The sequence below is a fragment of the Pristiophorus japonicus genome, chromosome 9 (assembly GCF_044704955.1).
Source record: "Pristiophorus japonicus isolate sPriJap1 chromosome 9, sPriJap1.hap1, whole genome shotgun sequence".
Lineage (NCBI taxonomy): Eukaryota > Metazoa > Chordata > Chondrichthyes > Pristiophoridae > Pristiophorus > Pristiophorus japonicus.
This window is the reverse complement of record NC_091985.1, coordinates 210564541-210587212: the sequence shown is the minus strand read 5'-3', so window position 1 is coordinate 210587212 and position 22672 is coordinate 210564541. Positions and strand designations below refer to the sequence as shown.

Below are 22672 nucleotides of genomic sequence, written 5' to 3'. Positions count from 1 at the left end.
TCTCCCTCTCTCCCTCTCTCCCTCTCTCCCTCTCTCCCTCTCTCCCTCTCTCCCTCTCTCCCTCTCTCCCTCTCTCCCTCTCTCCCTCTCTCCTTCCTTCCCTCCCCCGCTCCTTCCCTCCCCCCCCCCCCCCCGGTGCTGCAGTCAGTAAGTAGAAAAGGTTTTATTTATTGATTTTTTAAAAAATTATTTTTAATTTTTTTTGGATTGATTTATTGATGTATTTATCATTTATTATTGATGATGGCTCTTTATTTGTAAAACTGAAGTGTTTAATGTTTGTAAACTTCCCTTTAAACCCCCCCTCCCCATTCCCTACGCCTAATTTGTAACCTACGCCTGATTTTCTAAAGTGTAGACAAGGTTTTTTCGAACGTACAAAAATCTTCACTTGCTTCATTCTAAGTTAGTTTGGAGTAAGTTTTCACTGCCTAAACTTTGAAAACAGGCGTAAGTGGCCGGACACACCCCCTTTGAAAAAAAATTTCTGTTCCAAAGTGAAACAGTTCTCACTGACTAGAACTGGAGCAAACTAAATGCCGAGAATTCAAATTTCTAAGATACTCCATTCGAAACCAGTTGCTCCAAAAAAAACAGGAGCAACTCGGGCCGAAACTTGGCCCCTATATATGGAACGGGAGATCCATGTTCGGAAGTCCCAGCCCTGGAGCTGACATTAGGGCTTCCTTCAGATTACCCTATGCTGCTTCTTGTTCGGGGTCCACTCTACAGTTTCTAAGGATGGTTTTCCCACTTTCACTAGCCACTGTATTGGTTCTGCGATTGCCACGAAGTTAGGTACAAAATTCCTGCAATAGTTAAAGAGCCCCAGTCCCGTACGCACCCCTCTGACTGTTTTTGGTCGGGGCATAATCCTAATGGCCTCCTTCCTGTCATTGGACATGGTCCTAGTTCCTTGGGATATTTCGTGTCCCAGGTACTATTCCACAGCTTGTCTGATTTATGCCTTTTTTGGGATTTACTTTGAATCCTGTGTCCTGCAAGACTTCCAGGATCTCTATACGTGCTCCTGTATGCCTCCTATCATCCTTGGATGTTATTAGTAAGATCATCTACGTATTGTAGTATAGTACTCCTATACGGGGTTAAATCCACCTTTTCTATGGCTCAACTCATAGTCCGGTGGAATATAGCCGGGCTATTGTGGAACCCTTGTGGGACCCGTGTCCAGGTGTACTGATGGTCGCTGACTGAAGGCTAACTTATCTTGGGACTCTTTTGCCAGGGGTATGGACCAGAATCCATTGGCTATGTCTAATACTGTGAAGATCTTATGCTCTGGTTTTAATCCATTAAATATTGTGGCTGGGCTGGCCACGATGGGATGTTGACGGGGAGTCACCTTATTGAGGGCAGTATAATCAATAGTTAACTGATATGATCCGTCTGGCTTTTGCATGGGCCAGCCAGGGGAATTTGTTGTTCCCTCTACCTCTGAGTATACCGCTTTCCAGTAACCCCCTCCACTATCTGTCTCACAGCCTGTGCGGCTTCTGGTTTTATCGGGTAGTTGGGCACTTCCCACATTAGCATGCCTGTCAAAATTACTCTGTTCCCCCAAGGTATTTCTAGATTGTTTTCAAACCTTTTAGTTTTATTTCTTTTTTTTTTAAAGAGATCAGATTTAACATTTTATTTTGAATGTATCTCAGTATTTTGTTGTGCCTTCTCAACCCATGGTACTTGAAACCTTCACAACAAAATGAACTCTTCACTGTTCCCATCCTAATCTCGGCTCCCCTTTTGTAATATTTGTATTTATTGTTGGATTAAAAAATGTCAAATATGGTAATACTATTTTTTAATCGGACTTCTCATTTATGCTTATAGTGATTCACAGATCACAATGCAAAGTACTTGTTTTATAATTGTGTGCCCAATTTCTGTTTTAGAAGCTGAACATCAAAACCTCTAATCTTTTGCTCTGTAACTTCAATTTTGTGATACAGTATCTCATAAATTACATCTTTTTAAGCTTCAGCTTCTAACGCAGTAGTTGTGTAATTTTATTAAAAAGGCTTCCAAACCCAAGATTTTCCAATACAACCAAAATGTTTATCAAGGAGAATCACCTGAAATATCTCAATCACAATTCAAATATTGTACTGCCAATCTTTTATTTAAAACTCTTTTTACTGAGCTACAAGCTTTCATGTCAAGGTTTTGCACAAAGGAAAATGGGGGCGTAGTTCCCCGTCCCGCAGCCTCGAGAGAACCAGGCAGGCTTTTTTTTTTAAAAGGCATTACAATTTCCCTTCTCCGTTCTTTATCTCATTTCTAGACTAAATTTATTGTCTTTCAACCCAATGTAATCGATGATTATATGTTTTCTTTTGACAAGTAAATGAGCGTGTCGAAATTTTTTTTAAAACCAACGGGACCACGCATCTTTTGCTCAACAAACCTATCTTTTGTGAATTTCCTAGCTCCGTAACTTATCATCCGAATAAATCCGCACCTGTGCTTCTAACTTAAAATGTAATTCAATTATAGGGTCACACTTTCTTAAAACTTCCCACATACAGGACAACACTACAAAAGGTTTAAAAAAAACTTTCACTGTCCGAAAAAGTGGGTGGAGCTAAAACAAACACACAGCTCCACCATTTTTTCCAAACAGGCTTTCAGACACTTGAAAAATTCATTAATTCCCACCTCAAATATTCCGCAGTCAAAAATCACACAAGCACTTTCATTCAAAGACAGACATTCACAAAAGCCTCTTTTCATTCAACAAAATTTATTAATTGTTTGGCCGGCTCTATTTTTGGATCCATATGTCACTTAAGATAGTCACTATGAGGTTTTTTTATGGTCGTCTGAAAAATATCCTAGTCCCCCCATAAGGGAGCAGTGTCCAGCATATCTTTACACGTCATACTCAGTTTTTGATACGTCTACCCTTATATCACTGTATTCTCAGATACTGACTGTTTTCCCACTTGTATCACCTAACCCCGGTGTCTACAGTCCCACCGACTTCTTATCAATTAAACTGTATTCCAGTCCCTCCAGTCAGCTTCCCCAACCCCTAGAGCCTGCAATCCCATCGACACCCTTATCGATTTATCTGTATTCTAGACACTGATGGTTCCTCTACCCGAACTTGGAGGCTATATCCACATCGATGCCTTCTGATAGTGTCTATCGTGACTTCCCAATTCCCCAAAGTCTTTTACACCATAGCAGACCTTTCACAGATTCAAGTACCCCGGGGCAACAGACACGTCTCGTAATGGCTCATGTCAGATTATGAGTGGTAGTTGAAGATACCCACTCGTGATGGATTCGTATACGTTTGTCTGTAGGTTGCCCCTTGTAACCCTGCTTGCAGCGCCATAATGTTGTGGGGTATTAAAAATATAACACTCACATGAAAGGTCTTTTATAGAGCAAAAGAGTTGTTTATTAAAAACTGATTAATCAAGGGAGATCCGGCCTCATCAGTACCGTTACTGAGTGCTCTCAACATCGATCTCGCAGGACAAGCTGTGTAATTACATTTTTATACAGTTTAGATACAGTCAAAATGGTGGAACTACGCGGGGAAGTGTTCCATTGGTTAATATAGGTTACAACAATTTCATTGGCTGCTACAGTTACATTAATTTTATTGGTTACAGTAATTTCTAATGATTCCATTGGTACATTCAGTTCTGACGACTGTTGCTAGGGAATAGCCCCCTACAGGTTATGTGTTACATTTCTGGGAACGTCTTCCCAGGCTAATTCTCAGACTAATGTCCTTGGCAGACATATGGCTACCCTCTGCTTAAAAGAGGCATTGTCCCTGTTATCTCCTGTGGCTGGAACATCGTGGCCTCCTCATTATTTCTGTGAGCTGTCTACATAAATCTTGTGGGTGTTCTTATCTCCCAAGAGAATTTCTCTGACCTTTGACCTTAGTGTTTCTGCCTAATTCAACTATTGTACCATGAACGCATTTTAAACCTTACTCTCAGTCTTTTAGTTTTATTTTAATTACAACGATTTACTTTACCCCTAATTAAAGTTGTTCACTCTTACAAGCTACATTTGGAAAATAAACATTAATTGAACCTGTCGGTTACGGCTTTCATTAAATCGAAATTAATAGAAATCACCAGAAAAAATATCTTCTGGAGTTTACTCAATGGGGTGTGAGTCTCCGCTGAGGGTTTGTTACAGTTTTGTCTCCAAATCCAATACAAACGGCCTGATTTTGGTCAGCTTGAATAGTGAACATACTGCAGGTCTGTCTGCTCACCGATTTTTTAAATAATTTATTAATATTATTTATTGTCCCTCTGCTCCCAATCTCGATGGGATGACAAAATACAATTCAGTTCCCCCAATTTGGACTTTCAATTATTGGAAAAAATCCTGAGGGACAGGATAAATCTTCATTCAGAAAGACACGGGTTAATCAGGGACAGTCCGCATGGATTTGTTAAGGGAAGGTCATGTCTGACTAACTTGATTGAAGTTTTTAAGGAGGTAACATGGAGAGTTGATGAGAGTGGTGCGTTTGATGCAGTCTATATGGATTTTAGCAAGGCTTTTGATAAGGTCCCACATGGCAGACTGATCACGAAAGTAAAAGCCGATGGGATCCGAGGCAAAGTGGCAAGTTGATCCAAAATTGGCTGAGGCAGGAAGCAAAGGGTAATGGTTGATGGGTGTTTTTGTGACTGGAAGGCTGTTTCCAGTGGGGTTCCACAGGGCTCAGTACTTGGTCCCTTGCTTTTTGTGGTATATAATCAATGATTTAGACTTGAATGTAGGGGATATGATTAAGAGGTTTGCAGATTATATGAAAATTGATTGTGTAGTTGATAAGAAGAAAGCTGCAGACTGCAGGAAGATATCAATGAACTGGTCAGGTGGCAGGACAGTGGCAAATGGAATTCAAGCAGTGTGAGGTAATGCAGTGAGGTAATGGGGAGGTCTAACAAGGCAAGGGAATACACAATAAATGGTCGGACATTGAAATGTAGAGGAACAGAGGGACCTTGGTGTGCAGGTCCACAAATCCTTGAAGGTAGCAGGACAGATAGAATAAGGTGGTTAAGAAGGCAGAAGGCATACGGAATACTTGCCGAGGCATAGAATACAAGAGCAGGGAGGTTGTGCTTGAACTGTATAAAACAAGAGTTAGGCCACAGCTCGAGTACTGCGTGCAGTTCTGGTCACCACATTACAGGAACGAGAGGGTACAGAAGAGATATGAGGATGTTGCCTGGACTGGTGAATTTTTAGCTATGAGGAAAGATTGGCTAGGCTGGGGTTGTTTTCTTTTGAACAGAGGAGGCTGAGGTGCATAAAATTGAGGGGCCTAGATCGAGTGGCTAGGAGGGACCTATTCACCTTGGCAGATTCATCAATAACCAGGAGGCATAGATTTAAAGTAATTGGTAGAAGGTTTAGAGGGGATTTCAGGAGAATTTTTTCCACACAGGATGGAGGGGGTCTGGAACACTCTGCCTGAAAGGGTGGAAGAGGCAGAAACCCTCATAGCATTTAAAATGTACTTGGATATGCACTTGAAGTGCCATAACCTACAGGACTACGGACCAAGAGCTGGAAAGTGGGATTCGACTGTACAGCTGTTTGTCAGCCAGCACACACACACTGGGTTGAATGGCCTCCTTCTGTGATGTAAATTTCTATGAAAACTAGAATTGTCTGTTCTGAATTTCTATTCTGCATTCAGTGATGGTTTTTCTAAACTCCTTTTACAGGGCTTTAGAAGGGGAGGATTTGCAGATGGGAAACTCAAACGAGATATCACATCAAGATCTGACCGAGTTACTCCAATCATCTGAATATCATCTGCCTTTGAATGTGGAAGAAGAAATGTTTGTCTGTTCTGTCTGTGGGAAACTATTTCAAACATCAGTGTGACTGGAAAAGCACCGAGACGCACACACCCGAGTGAGAGTGTTCCAGTGCACTGATTGTGGAAAGAGCTTTAACCAGTTACACAGCCTGAAAAAACATCGCACCATTCACAGTGGGGAGAAACCGTACACTTGTTCTGTGTGTGGACAAGGCTTCAACTGATCATCCAACCTGGAGAGACACAGGGACACCCCCACCATGGAGAAACCGTGGGAATGTGGGAAGAGATTCAATTCCCTGTCTGATCTGGAAACACATCAATGCAGTCACACCGGGGAGAGGCTATTCACCTGCTCAGAGTGTGGGAAGGGATTCACACCGCCATCCCACCTGCTGACACACCAGCGAGTTCACACTGGGGAGAGGCCGTTCACCTGCACTGTGTGTGGGGAGGGATTCACACAGTTATCCAACCTCACTTCACACCAACTTGCTCACACTGATGATAGACCCTTTAAATGTTCTGACTGTGAGAAGAGCTTTAAAAGCACAAGGGATCTACTGACACACCAACGCAGTCAGTCTGGGGAGAGACCGTTCACCTGCACCGAGTGTGGGAAGGGATTCACTCACTCATCCAACCTGCTAAAACACCAGCGAGTTCACACTGGGGAGAGGCCATTCACCTGCTCACTGTGTGGGAAGGGATTCACTCAGTCATCCAACCTGCTGACACACCAGCGAATTCACACTGGGGAGAGGCCGTTTACCTGCTCCGTGTGTGGGAAGGGATTCTCATTGTCATCCCACCTGTTGACACACCAGCGAGTTCACACTAGGGAGAGGCCGTTTACCTGCTCACTGTGTGGGAAGAGATTCACTCAGTCATCCCACCTGTTGACACACCAGCGAGTTCACACTGGGGAGAGGCTGTTCACCTGCTCTGAATGTGGGAAGAGATTCACTGATTCGTCCAACCTGCTGAAACACCAGCGAGTTCACACTGGGGAGAGGCCGTTCATCTGCTCCGAATGTGGGAAGGGATTCACTGATTCGTCTAACCTGCTGAAACATCAACATACTCACCGGAGAAAGACTGTTCCCCTGCTCCATGTGTGGGAAGAGATTGACTCGGTCATATACCCTGTGGAGACACCAGAGAGTTCACACCGGGCAGAGGCCGTTCACCTGCTCCCTGTGTGGGAAGATTGACCTGTTCATCCCACCTGCTGAGACACCATCAAATTCACATGTGACTGCAGTGCTTGGATTCTGCTGTTAATCACATCCAGGACTGACAGTTGGAGTTTGTTTCTGCTGATGTTAATAACCCTAAAACTGGGCTGGAGTTTAATATTTTGATATGTCAAGTAAATCAACTTTCTTTCAAACACACTGTCGAGCATTTGATGTCTCCAAGATAAGAGGAAACTACCTGATGTCGTATTACAGACTGTTCCATTTTTGGGCCTTTCCTGCTTTCTAACTCTAGATTATTTCAGTTCTCATACCTTCGGTTACTCTCGGGGACATGTTCCAGCTTGTGTGATGAAGTGCTTCCTGTCATCACCACTAAATGGCCTAGCTCTAATTTTAAGGTTATGACCTCTTGTTTTGGACTCTTTCCCTCCCCCCCCCCCCCCCCCCATAGGAAATAGTTTCTTTATCTACCCTATCATCTCTTTTAATCATAAAACGCCTCAATTAGATCACCCTTTAATCTTCTATAGGCAAGGGAATACAAGCCTAGTCTCTACAACCTGCCCTCATAATTTACAAAAGTCATCACTAAGTACAGGGTAGAAATTCTGAACACATAGTTCTAGTTTCTCTGAAACATTCTTTCGTCTCTTGTCCCTAAGCTGCAAGTCCCCCGTCCAACGTGCACTCTCCTCGTCACATCCTCTCTTTGAAATCCAGATTCAATGCACGCTCTGATTTTTCTCCGTTTCACTCCTGCAGGTGCTGCGTGATGTTGGGGTTCGGCTCCAGTCACTGCCCTCAAACAGATACAAAATGAGGGGAAATCAATCTCTATCATTTACTCACAGCGACATGGAAAGAGGGAAATGAATGATCTTTTCAACACCTGGTCCACTAGGTACTGAAGTGTCTGAAACTCCACTACCTGTGGAAAGAACTTTAACATCGCACCAGGGAAACAAAATAGTGACAAATGTTAACCTGTTTGGTTGACAAAAGAAATATTGCGTTTGTTTTTAAACCATAAATTGTTTAATGGGTTCACACTGACTTACCTGATTGTCCGACTCAGGTTCCACCCCTCAAGTTCCACGATTGGTTGCAGAACACGCTGCTCCCTGGGCCCTCCGACCTCTCTCCCTGTTGGTTCCCAGGGCAATCAATCACCACTCGCCAACATTACACTACCAGATGAGGTTCAGGGGCTCAGAGGAAAAAAATAAATGAGGATTTGAAACTGGGTGGCGGTGTGAGCTGTGAGCGGGACGCTCGGAGGCTGCAGGGTGACTTGGACAGGTTAGGTGAGTGGGCAAATGCATAGCAGATGCAGTATAATGTGGATTAATGTGAGGTTATCCACTTTGGGGCAAAAACACGAAGACAGAATATTATCTGAATGGCAGCAGATTAGGAAAGGAAGAGGTGCAACGAGACCTGGGTGTCATGGTTCATCAATCATTGAAAGTTGGCATGCAGGTACAGCAGGCGGCGAAGAAGGCAAATGGTATGTTGGCCTTCATAGCTAGGGGATTTGAGTATAGGAGCAGGGAGGTCTTACTGCAGTTGTACAAGACCTTGGTGAGGCCTCACTTGGAATAGTGTGTCCAGTTTTGGTCTCCTAATCTGAGGAAGGACATTCTTGCTATTGAGGGAGTGCAGCGAAGATTCACCAGACTGATTGCCGGATGGCGGGACTGACATATGAGGAGAGATTGGATCAAATGGGCCTTTATACACTGGCGTTAACTTAGAAGGATGAGGGGGAATTTCATAGAAACTTATAAGATTCGGACGGGACGGGACTGGACAGGTTAGATGCGGGAAGAATGTTCCCGATGATGGGGAAGTCCAGAACCAGCAGACACCGTCTTAGGATAAGGTGTAGGCCATTTAGGACTGAGATGAGGAGAAACTTCTTCACTCAGAGTTGTTAACCTGTGGAATTCCCGACTGCAGAGAGTTATTGATGCCAGTTCATTGGATATATTCAAGAGGGAGTTAGATATGGCCCTTACGGCTAAAGGGATCAAGGGGTTATGGAGAGAAAGCAGGAAAGGGGTACTGAGTGAATGATGAGCCATGATCTTATTGAATGGTGATGCAGGCTCGAAGGGCCGAATGGCCTACTCCTGCACCTATTTTCTATGTTTCTATACTGCATCTGCCATGCATTGGCCCACTCACCGAACCTGTCCAAATCACCCTGCAGCCTTTTAGCGTCCTCACAGCTCACACTGCCACCCAGTTTACTGTATCTGCAAACTTGGAGATATTGCACTCAATTCCTTCATATAAATCATTAATGTATATTGTAAATAGCTGGGGTCCCAGCACTGAGCCTTGTGACATTCCACTCATCACTGCCTGCCATTCTGAAAAGGACTTGTTTATCCTGACTCTCTGCTTCCTGTTTGCCAACCAGTTCTCTATCCACGTCAGTACATTACTCCCAATACCATGCACTTTGATTTTGCACACCAATCTCTTGTGTGGGACCTTGTCAAAAGCCTTTTGAAAGTCCAAATACACCACATCCACTCGTTCTCCCTTGTCCACTCTACTAGTTACATCCTCAAAAAATTCCAGAAGATTTTTCAAGCATGATTTCCCTTTCATAAATCTATGCTGACTTGGACCGATCCTGTCACTGGTTTCCAAATGTGTTGCAATTTCATCTTTAATAAGTGATTCCAACATTTTCCCCACTATTGATGTCAGGCTAACCGGTCTATAATTACCCATTTTCTCTCCCTTTTTTAAACAGTGGTGTTACATTAGCTACCCTTCAGTCCACCTTATTCCGAATACTCCCGCATTGAGGCACAGAGCCTTCAGGCTTGTCTTTTTAACACCCTTTGCTGTAATGTGGCCCTTTTTGCTTTTTGCCTTGGGTTTCTCTGCCCTCCACTTTTACTTTTCTTCTTTCTATCTTTTGCTTCTGCCCCCATTCTACTTTCCTCTGTCTCCCTGCATAGGTTCCCATCCCCCTGCCATATTAGTTTAACCCCTCCCCAACAGCACCAGCAAACACTCCCCCTAGGATATTGGTTCCGGTCTTGCCCAGGTGCCAATCATCCAGTTTGTTCTGGTTCCAATGTCCCAGGAATTTGAATCCCTCCTTTCTGCACCACTCCTCAAGCCACGTATTCATCTGAGCTATCCTGTGATTCCTACTCTCACTAGCATGTGGCACTGGAAGAATCCTGAGATTACTACTTTGAGGTCCTACTTTTTGATTTAGCTCCTAGCTCCCTAAATTTGTCTTGTAGGACCTCATCCTGTTTTTTTACCTATATCGCTGGTACCTATATACACTACGACAACTGGCTGTTTACCCTCCTCTTTCAAAATGTCCTGCACCCGGTCTGAGACATCCTTGACCCTTGCTCCAGGGAGGCAACATACCATCCTGGAGTCTCGGTTGCGGCCACAGAAACGTCCATCTATTCCCCTTACGATTGAATCCCCTATCACTATAGCTCTCGCACTCTTTTTCCTGCCCTCCTGTGCAGCAGAACCACCCATGGTGCCATGGACTTGGTTGCTTCTACCCTCCCCTGATGAATCATCCCCCTCAACAGTACCCAAAGCGGTGTATCTGCTTTGCATGGGGATGACCGCAGGGGACCCCTGCACTACCTTCCTTCCACTGCTCTTCCTGTTGGTCACCCATCCCCTATCTGGCTGTGTAACATTTAATCCCCTCGTCTAAATCATTAATGTACAGTGTAAACAGCTGGGGCCCCAGCACAGAACCTTGCGGTACCCCACTAGTCACCGCCTGCCATTCTGAAAAGTACCCATTTACTCCTACTCTTTGCTTCCTGTCTGACAACCAGTTCTCTATCCATGTCAGCACACTACCCCCAATCCCATGTCAGCACACTACCCCCAATCCCATGTGCTTTAACTTTGCACATTAATCTCTTGTGTGGGACCTTGTCGAAAGCCTTCTGAAAGTCCAAATATACCACATCAACTGGTTCTCCCTTGTCCACTCTACTGGAAACATCCTCTCAAAATTTCTAGAAGATTTGTCAAGCGTCATTTCCCTTTCACAAATCCATGCTGACTTGGACCTATCATGTCACCTCTTTCCAAATGCGCTGCTATGACATCCTTAATAATTGATTCCATCATCTTACCCACTACCGATGTCAGGCTGACCAATCTATAATTCCCTGTTTTCTCTCTCCCTCCTTTTTTAAAAAGTGGGGTTACATTGGCTACCCTTCACTCGATAGGAACTGATCCAGAGTCAATGGAATGTTGGAAAATGACTGTCAATGCATCTGCTATTTCCAAGGCCACCTCCCTAAGTACTCTGGGATGCAGTCCATCAGGCCCTGGGGATTTACTGGCCTTCAATCCCATTAATTTCCCCAACACAATTTCCTGACTAATAAGGATTTCCCTCAGTTCCTCCTCCTTACTAGTCCCTCTGACCCCTCTTATATCCGGAAGGTTGTTAATGTTCTCCTTAGTGAATACCGAACCAAAGTACTTGTTTAATTGGTCCGCCATTTCTTTGTTCCCCGTTATGACTTCCACTGATTCTGACTGCAGGGGACCCACGTTTGTCTTTACTAACCTTTTTCTCTTTACATATCTATAGAAACTTTTGTAATCCGTCATAATGTTCCCTGCAAGCTTCTTCTCGTACTCCATTTTCCCTGCCCTAATCAAACCCTTTGTCCTCCTCTGCTGAGTTCTAAATTTCTCCCAGTCTCTGGGTTCACTGCTATTTCTGGCCAATTTGTATGCCACTTCCTTGGCTTTAATACTATCCCTGATTTCCTTGATAGCCACGGTTGAGCCACCTTCCCTTTTTTATTTTTACGCCAGACAGGAATGTACAATTGTTGTAATTCATCCATGCGGTCTCTAAATGTCTGCCATTGCCCATCCACAGTCAACCCCTTAAGTATCATTCACCAATCTATCCTAGCCAATTCATGCCTCATACCTTCAAAGTTACCCTTCATTAAGTTCTGGACCATGGTCTCTGAATTAACTGTATCATTCTCCATCCTAATGCAGAATTCCACCATATTATGGTCACTCTTCCCCAAGGGGCCTCGCACAATGAGATTGCTAATTAGTCCTCTCTCATTACACAACACCCAGTCTAAGATGGCCTCCCCCCAGTTGGTTCCTCGACATATTGGTCTAGAAAACCATCCCTTATGCACTCCAGGAAATCCTCCTCCACCGTATTGCTTCCAGTTTGGCTAGCCCAATCTATGTGCATATTAAAGTCACCCATTATAACTGCTGCACCTTTATTGCATACACCCCTAATTTCCTGTTTGATGCCCTCCCCAACATCACTACTACTGTTTGGAGGTCTGTACACAACTCCCACTAACGTTTTTTGCCCTTTGGTGTTCTGCAGCTCTACCCATATAGATTCCACATCATCCAAGCTAATGTCTTTCCTAACTATTGCATTAATCTCCTCTTTAACCAGCAATGCTACCCCACCTCCTTTTCCTTTTATTCTATCCTTCCTGAATGTTGAATACCCCTGGATGTTGAGTTCCCAGCCCTGATCATCCTGGAGCCACGTCTCCATAATCCCAATCACATCATATTTGTTAACATCTATTTGCACAGTTAATTCATCCATCTTATTGCGGATACTCCTTGCATTAAGACACAAAGCCTTCAGGCTTGTTTTTTTAACACCCTTTCTCCTTTTAGAATTCTGCCGCACAGTGGCCCTTCCTGTTCCCCGCCCTGAGCCTCTATGCCCCCCACCACCCCCCCCCCTCCCGTCTCCTGCCTCTGCCTCCCTCTGTCTCCCTGCATTGGTTCCCATCCCCCTGCCATATTAGTTTAACTCCTCCCCAACAGCACTAGCAAACACTCCCCCTAGGATATTGGTTCCGGTCCTGCCCAGGTGCAGACCGTCCGGTTTGTACTGGTCCCACCTCCCCCAGAACTGGTTCCAATGCCCCAGGAATTTGAATCCCTCCCTGCTGCACCACTGCTCAAGCCACATATTCATCTGCGCTATCCTGCGATTCCTACTCTGACTAGCACGTGGCACTGGTAGCAATCCCGAGATTACTACTTTTGAGGTCCAACTTTTTAATTTAGCTCCTCGCTCCTTAAATTCGTTTCATCGGACCTCATCCCTTTTTTTACCTATGTCGTTGGTACCAATGTGCACCACGACAACTGGCTGTTCTCCCTCCCATTTCAGAATGTCCTGCACCCGCTCCGAGACATCCTTGACCCTTGCACCAGGGAGGCAACATATTATCCTGGAGTCTCGGTTGCGGCCGCCGAAACGCCTATCTATTCCCATCACAATTGAATCCCCTATCACTATCGCGCTCCCACTCTTTTTCTTGCCCTCCTGTGCAGCAGCGCCAGCCACAGTGCCATGAACTTGTCTGCTGCTGCCCTCCCCTGATGAGTCATCCCCCCCAACAGTACTCAAAACGGTGTATCTGTTTTGCAGGGGGATGACCACAGGGGACCCCTGCACTACCTTCCTTGCACTACTCTTCCTGCTGGTCTTCCATTCCCTATCTGGCTGTGGACCCTTCTCCTGCGGTAAGACCAACTCACTACACGTGATACTCACGTCATTCTCAGCATCGTGGATGCTCCAGAGTGAATCCACACTCCGCTCCAATTCCGTAACGCGGACCGTCAGAAGCTCGAGGCGGATACACTTCTCACACACGTAGTCGTCAGGGACACCGGAAGTGTCCCTGAGTTCCCACATGGTACAGGAGGAGCATATCACGTGACCGAGCTCTCCTGCCATGCCTTAACCCTTAGATACCCTTAAATTGGTAATAACAATATTACAGTTCACTTACTGATATAAAAATAAAAGCTACTCACCAATCACCAGCCAATCACTTACCCCATTGGCAGTGACGTCACCTTTTGATTCCTTTCTACTTCTATTTTGCTTTCTCTCCCGCTGTAGCTGCACAAGCTGGGCCTTTTATAGGCCGCTCCGACACTGACTCTCGAGCTCCCGCTGGGCCTTTTATAGGCCGCTCCGACACTGCTCCCACCTCTCACCAATTGCCGCTGGTACTCGAGCTCCCGCTGGGCCTTTTATAGGCCGCTCCGACACTGCTCCCACCTCTCACCAATTGCCGCTGGTACTCGAGCTCCCGCTGGGCCTTTTATAGGCCGCTCCGACACTGCTCCCACCTCTCACCAATTGCCGCTGGTACTCGAGCTCCCGCTGGGCCTTTTATAGGCCGCTCCGACACTTCCCGCCTCTCCCCAACTGCCGCTCTTCGCCTGGAGCTAGCGGAAGCCAAGCCCAAACAGCGGAAGGAGCGCACGACAACCCAAGTACCCCACCCACCTGTCTCTTCAAACAAAATCCCATCAACCCCACCATCTGCCCCACCTGTGACAGAGACTGTAGGTCCCGCATTGGATTCATCAGTCACCTGAGAACTCATTAGTGTGGAAGCAAGTCATCCTCGACTCCAAGGCATTGCCTAAGAAGAAGCTAGAGTACAAAAGTGTGGATATTATGATGAACCTGTATAAGATACAGGTTTGGCCTCAACTAGAGTATTGTGACCAAAGGCAACATAAGAAAAAACATTTTTACGCAGCGAGTTGGTCCAGACCTGCGGTAATCAGCTGGGCAGTGTGAGCTGAGAGTGCATGGTGGGGCAGTGGTGCCAGGCGGTAACACGGAAGGTGAGCGAGCTCCAGGGAGTGGGTTACTCTGAGGGGAAACTCTGGGTGAAAAGCACCGAGTGCGGCCCCGAGCCCCATTATCCACATTATCCACTTTACAAACACCCGGTGCGGTGGGCCTCAGGCCCAAACAAGATCCCATGGGTCCGGTGAGTTCACAAGTGACTGCAGGGGCTGTGTTCTACTGTTATTGCTGCTGTTAATTACATCGTGCTCATTCTGATAGTTGGGGTTTGTTTCAACTGATGTTAACAACCCCTATAACAGGGCTGGAGTTTAAGATTTTGAAATTTCAAATAACACAATGTGTTGGTATTTGATGTCACCAAGATAAGAGGAGACTAATTGAAGTCCTGTTACCGACTGCTCCAATTTTGGGCCTTTTCTCCTTTCTAACGTGATATTATTTCTGTTCTCATACCTTCGGTAACTCTCATGGACAAGTCCCAATTCCCCATTTCTTCCAGAGTGCCTCTCCTCATCTTGGTATCCAGGGTTGTTATCGGTAACATGCCCAGAATCACTAAACACAGAACCCAGTCTGTTGATCACTTTCAGCTACTGGACTTAACGTGTGCCCCACAGCATCTCTTTCACCTTCGATGTGTCAACAGAGCATCAGACCTGCAAACATGGTTTCAATTTAAATTTGATTCCACTCAGGAAATGTATTAAAAAAAATAAATAAGTAAAAGCAAACTGATCACATCAAATAATTGGCAAAGGTTTAGAGTCAACAAGATGAACAAGTAAACACATCACGACCCAATAACCCAGCTCTATAGTCACAGGAAAATCTGTTATCAAACTCCTCGAGTGGAGCGATTAAAGAACAATGCTAATTCTAAGAACATCTAGAATCTGTTGTAAATATCTTTCAAATCCTGACTGGTACAATCTGCCGGTTTCTTTTCAGTTGCAGTGAATGGAAGATTAGAGGGATGTTGGCATATGGAACTCGGTTAATTCAGCTTCTGAAAGGTGTTTGTGTTAAGTTCATTTGATAGAGGGGAAAATGTGGTTGGTATCATTCGAGAGAGGGAGAGAGACAGAGTTCACTGAGCAACAGTTGGTGTTTGCAACCAACTAGCTGTGGATAGTTCCACGTAGAATGTTTAGATTAGAAATATTATGTTGGGATCAGAAATGTCTAAAGACCAGTGGTTTGTGCTTGTCACAGGAAGGCCACAGTGTTTTTACGTGCTTCTAATATTGATGCATGTTGAAGAAAATTGGTGATCATTAGTGGTCATTTTCCAATAGTCTATAGATTCTGGATCAGTTCCTATGGACTGGAGGGTAGCTAATGTAACACCACTTTTTTAAAAAAGGAGGGAGAGAGAAAACAGGGAATTATAGACCGGTTAGCCTGACATCGGTGGTGAGGAAATTGTTGGAATCAATTATTAAAGATGAAATAGCAGCGCATTTGGAAAGCAGTGACAGGATCGGTCCAAGTCAGCATGGATTTATGAAAGGGAAATCATGCTCGTCAAATCTTCTAGAATTTTTTGAGGATGTAATGTAGAGTGGACAAGGGAGAACCAGTGAATAGTAAGGAAAGACATTGGCTTGGATGATGTGGAATCGGTATGGGTGGAGCTGCGGTATACCAATGGGCAGAAAACGCTGGTGGGAGTTGTGTGCAGGCCACCAAACAGTAGTAATGAGGTTGGGGAAAGCATAAAACAAGAAATAAGGGATGTGTGCAATAAAGGTACAGCAGTTATCATGGGTGACTTTAATTTACATATAGATTGGGTTAACCAAACTGGTAGCAATGCGGTAGAGGAGGATTTCCTGGAGTGTATTAGGGATGGTTTTCTTGACCAATATGTGGAGGAACCGACTAGAGAGCTGGCCATCCTAGACTGGGTGATGTGTAATGAGAAAGGACTAATTAGCAATCTTGTTGTGCGAGGCCCCTTGGGGAAGAGTGACCATAATATGGTAGAATTCTTTAAGGTTGAGAGTGACACAGTAAATTCATAAACTAGGGTTGTAAACTTGAGGAAAACTAACTTTGAATGGATGAGGCGTGAATTGGCTGGAATTGACTGGCAAATGATACTTAAAGGGTTGACAGTGGATAGGCAATGGCAAACATTTATAGATCACATGGATGAACTTCAACAGTTGTACTTCCCTTTCTAGAGTAAAAATAAAATAGGGAAGGTGGCTCAACCGTGGCTAACAAGGGAAATTAAGGATAGTGTTAAATCCAAGGAAGAGGCATATAAATTGGCCAGAAAAATCAGCAGACCTGAGGACTGGGAGAAATTTAGAATTCAGCAGAGGAGGACAAAGGGTTTAATTAGGAGGGGAAAATAGAGTATGAGAGGAAGCTTGCCGGGAACATAAAAACTTACTGCAAAAGCTTCTATAGATATGTGAAAGAAAAAGATTGGTGAAAACAAACGTAGGTCCCTTGCAGTCGGACTCAAGTGAATTAATAATGGGGAACAAAGAAATGGCAGACCAATTGAACAAATACGAAGGAAGACACAAATGACCTTCCGGATGTACTAGGGGACCAAGGATCTAGTGAGAAGGAGGAACTGAAGGATATCCTTTAGGCGGGAAATTGTGTTGGGGAAATTGATGGGATTGAAGGCCAATAAATCCCCAAGGCCTGATTGTTTGCATCCCAGAGTACTTAAGGAGGTGGCCCTAGAAATAGTGGATGCATTGGCAATCATTTTCCAACAATCTATCGACTCTGGATCAGTTCCTATGGACTGGAGGGTAGCTAATGTAACACCACTTTTCTTAAAAAGGAGGGAAAGAGAAAACATGTAATTATAGACCGGTTAGCCTGACATCAGTAATGGGGAAAATGTTGGAATCTATTATTAAGGATGAAATAGCAGCGCATTTGGAAAGCGGTGACAGAATCGGTCGAAGTCAGCATGTATTTATGAAAGGGAAATCTAGCTTGACCATTCTTCTGGAATTTTTTGAGGATGTAACTAGTAGAGTGGACAAGGGAGAACCAGTGGATGTGGTGTATTTTGACTTTCAAAAGACCTTTGACAAGGTTCCACATAAGAGATTGGTGTACAAGATCAAGGCACATGGTATTGGGGGTAATGTACTGGCGTGGATAGAGAATTGGTTAGCAGGCAGGAAGCAGAGAGTCGGGATAAACTGGTCCTATTTGGAATGGGAGGCAGTAACTAGTGGAGTACCGCAGGGCTCAGTGCTGGGACCCCAGCTCTTCACAATATACATTAATAATTTGGATGAAGGAATTGAGGGTAATATCTCCAAGTTTGCAGATGATACTAAACTGGGTGGCGGAGTGCGCTGTGAGGAGGATGGTAAAATGCTGCAGGGTGATTTGGACAGGTTAGGAGAGTGGGCAAATGCATGGCAGATACAGTATAATGTGGATAATGTGAGGTTATCCACTTTGGTGGCAAAAAACACGAAGGCAGAATATTATCTGAATGGCGGCAGATTAGGAAAAGGGGAGGTGCAACGAGATCTGGGTGTCATGGTTCATCGGTCATTGAAAGTTGGCATGCAGGTACAGCAGGTGGTGAAGAAGGCAAATGGCATGTTGGCCTTCATAGCTCGAGGATTTGAGTATAGAAGCAGGGAGGTCTTACTGCAATTGTACAGAGCCTTGGTGAGGCCGCACCTGGAATATTGTATTCAGTTTTGGTCTCCTAATCTGAGGAAGGACGTTCTTGCTATTGATGGAGTACAACGAAGGTTCACCAGACTGATTCCTGGATGGCAGGACTGACATATGAGGAGAGCCTGGATCAACTGCGATTGTATCCACTGGAGTTTAGAAGAATGAGAGGGGATCTCATAGAAACATATACAATTCTGACCGGATTGGACAGGTTAGAGACAGGAAGAATGTTCCCGTTGCTGGGGAGTTCCAGAACCAGGGGTCACAGTCTAAGAATAAAGGGTAAGTCATTTAGGACCGAGATGAGGAAAACCTTCTTCACTCAGAGAGTGGTTAATCTGTGGAATTCTCTTCCACAGAAAGTTGTTGAAGCCAGTCCATTAGATATATTCAAAAGAGAGTTAGATATGACCACATGGATCAAGGGGTATGGAGAGAAAGCAGGAAAGGGGTACTGAGGTTGAATGATCAGCCATGATCTTATTGAATGGTGGTGCAGGCTTGAAGGGCCGAATGGCCTGCTCCTGCACCTATTTTCTATGTTTAAGAAAATGCAGACTTGTGTCTCTGGACTATGTAGTAGCCAGGGACTACTATATTAGGTACTGCCTGCTCCAGTTTGATGAGAGGTTGATGGCATAGCAAGAGATCCAGCAGTTTCAAGAATTTATCTCCAGTTATCTGCAGACATCGAATGTCACAGCGTCTTGACAAAATTGGACATATGACTACCCTATTGGATTAAATTATCGGGATCAATTGTTATAGAACTGTTACAGAATTGAATTCTTATAGAATGGAAAAGTTGTGAAGTTATGCTTAACCTGTATCAAACATTGGTTAGACTGCACTTGAGACTACTGCATACAAATCTGGTTGCCATATTAAAAAAAGGATATAGATGCACTGGAGGGGGTCCAGAGAAGATTTACAAGGATGATAGTAGAAATGAGGGTATATCTGTCCTATAAGGAGAAGTTGGGTCTCTTCTCTCTTCAAAAAAGAAGGCTGAATGATGACCTTATAGAGTTCTTTAAAATTATGAAAGATTTTGATAGAGTAGATACAGAGTGAGTGTTTCCATTTGTGGGGAAGAGCATAACAAGAGGTCATCAATATACGATAGTTACCAAGAAATCAAATAGGGAATTGAGAAGAAACTTTTTTACTCAAAGATTGGTGAAAATGTGGAACTCGCTACCACAGAAAGTGGCTCAAGTGAATAGTATAGAAATATTTAAGGGGCAGCTAGTCAAGCATATGAGGGGGAAGGGAATAGAGGGTTATGCTGATAGAAGTAGATGAGGACAGATGGGAGGTGGCTCGAGTGGAGTATAAACGCCAGCATGGGCTTGTTGGGCCGAATAGTATGTTTTTGTGCCGTATATCCCATGTAATCCTGTTTTCCAAGACACACTGCTTGAAGGTGGAGATAAATGACTTGAATCCAAATGCAATTGTTACTTTAATCTTCTTTGTAATATCACAAAGTCTGGACATAATTTGCTTGTGAAATTAAAATTGATGTGCTGTTCAAGCACATGAGGAGGGAAAATTAACTGAAATTTAAGGGGATAATCAAGTTTGGTTTTTGAAAAGATCCAGTCTATGTGGTCTTGTCCAAACTACATATTCAGAAATAAGTTTTTGGAGGGAGACTGTTGTGTTAAAAGTAACTTCATTTTGCAGATTGAATTGCTCTCTGGTATATTTTGGGGAATAAAAGGTCCAAGAAGAGTTAAGTAAAAATGGTTAAATAAAATTAAACAAACAAATGGGTTATAACTTGGAGCAAGTGGGAATGTTTAATCTATATTTAAAGATATTATGATATTGTATTGGACAGTAAAATTCTTCCAGGGCTCATGAATGAAATGGTGAATACTGTATCAAAGTTGACGACAGGAAGTGAGTGAAGATGTAAGATGAAAACAGGTAAATTACACCATCAATTTGGATTTTTTCTTAAATCATTGTTCTTGGGTGAATTGGCATAAATCATCTGGGTGCAATCTGGTATTAATGCAAATGTTTGTGAAAGTCAGGGAAGTGTAGTAAATTGATAAGATTTCTCTTCAAGATGTTTGTGTCATTGCCTGTACTGAACAATAAGAAAACTGGATTTGATGGCTTGATGGGGTTTATTTTATCTTTAAAATGTTTTGAATTGTGTGTTTCAGTGAAGTTAGGCGCAATGCTGCAGTTAATTGTGGGTGCTGAACTGTTTCTGGCGAATTCATGTGGACTGTGTTAATTGGGAATAGATGTGTGTGGGATCATTCTGTTCTGAACACATTGCTGGGCTGCGGGCTTGTCCTCAGTCCCAGTTAAGAAATGTTTTTGACACCAAATCCAGGGACTACTTACATGATGGCGCCAAATCCAGGGTCCACTTATATTGTGACACCAAATCCAGGGATCACTTACATTCAGACAGTAAAACCAGGGACCACTTGCATTGTGATCCCAAATCCAGGGGGCACTTACCTATGACACCAAATCCATGGACCACTTACACTGAGAAACTAGATTCAGGGACCACTCACACGCTGACACCAAATCCAGGGATTACCAATACTGTGACACAAAATCCAGGAACCAGGTACACTGAAGCACCAAATTCGGGGACCACTTATACTAAGACACCAATTTATATAGCGTCTTTCACGACCACCGGACATCTCAAAGTTTTTTTTACAGCCAATAAAGTACTTTTTGAAGTTAGTCACTGTTGTAATGTGGGAAACGCAGCAGCCAATTTGCGCACAGTGAGCTCCCACAAACAGCATTGTGATAATGACCAGATAATCTGTTTTTTTTGTTATGTTGATTTAGGGATAAATATTGGCCAGGGCAGCGGGGATAACTTCCCCGGTCTTCTTCGAAATACAGGCAACTCACGATTATCTGGGTCCCTCGGGGATTGGGCTATGCTGGGTAAACGATTTCTCAGTTAGAGTGAGTTGACATTATAAAGTTAAAACTTCAATGAGTAAATACTGTGCAAACAGTAACAAGGCAGTTAAGTATGGACATTACCAACATGTGTGCAGGTGGCCTCAAGGTGGAGATTGTCTAGCTCCGGGGTTCCGGAGTGCGCTGCCTTCCCAGGCCGAAAGGACTCCGGCCTCAGTGACCCGATGCCTTCCCGGGCCGAAAGGACTCCGACGTCAGAGGCCCGATGCCTTCCTGGGCCAAAAGGTCTCCCACGTCAGCGGTGGCTGCGAGAGACAGCGGCTGCAGCAGCACGCACACAAGGCATTTCTAATGCCATTACAAAGGTTTCACATTGCATCCGTGTGCGATAATCGAGAGCTGCCTGTAATATGGGATCTTTTAGCCCACTTGAAAGAACAAACGGGGCCTTTGTTTACAGTGCAGTGCTCCCTCAATCTTCTGACTCAGAGGTGAGTGTGCTACGCACTGAGCAAAATTACATAGAATATACGGCACAAAAACGGGTCATTCGGACTATCCAGTCTATGTCGGCGTTTATGCGCCGCTCGGGAATTATAGCGCCTCAATATAAGGAATGGTAATCTTCATCCCAGGTATAGGGGTTATTAAGATCAGAAAAAACAAACTCAAGCTGCCAGAATGAACATGGTTCAGTGCTCAAAGCAATCACTTTAAATCCAGGTCCATTCAGGAACGTGGGCTTTCAATGGCGTGGCTTCTTCCCAGCATTCACCGCGGGGGAGAATGTGCCGCACGCAGCCTACAGGAGCCTAATGCGCAAGCGCGGAACCCGCCTTGGTTTGGAGCACGTGCAGTGCGTGTAATGGTGGAGACAGTATCGAGCAGCTGCGGACAACTTGGTAAGATTCAGCGGAGGGGCGTAATGGATCCGCGAGAGGCTGGAGAGGGTTCCTAAACAACTGGTGTATGCCGCAAGCCCGGAATAATAACCTGATAGCCCCACGTTTGCAGCTCGCGGCTTTCTCCAGGTCACAGGCCCAGGCTAACGGCCGCCATCTTTGTACAGGAAGGCCGCTTCAGCGCTCCACCATCTTGAAACAGTGAGTAGTAAAGCGCATGCGCGGATCTCTTGGTTATAAATCGTGGGCAGAGATTCAGTGTCTGGTCCCAATCGGGTCCTAGTATCCGCGTTATAAAATGGCTGCCTCAGTTATTTTTCTCTCACTCTTCACACGTTGGATTTCTCACCATCCCTCCTAAAGATGCTGCTCAGTTTACATCCCACACATTTGTAGCAACAGCCACAGTCCCAGGGCTGGAATGCCCCGTCTACAGTCCAAGGGTTAGAATCCCCATGTACAGTCCCAGGGTTAGAAT

General features: G+C 44.5%; 1 protein-coding gene across 1 annotated transcript in view; it reads left to right on the top strand.

Annotated features, from left to right (window-relative positions):
• Positions 1-5719: 5719 nt before the first annotated feature.
• The window catches only part of LOC139273605 (zinc finger protein 850-like), a 160907-nt gene continuing 143954 nt past the window's right edge, over positions 5720-22672 (top strand). The window contains exon 1 of the mRNA XM_070890563.1: positions 5720-6874. Within this exon, the coding sequence (XP_070746664.1) occupies positions 6100-6874 (775 nt within the window). The 5' untranslated portion in view covers positions 5720-6099. The remainder of the gene's footprint in view (positions 6875-22672) is intronic.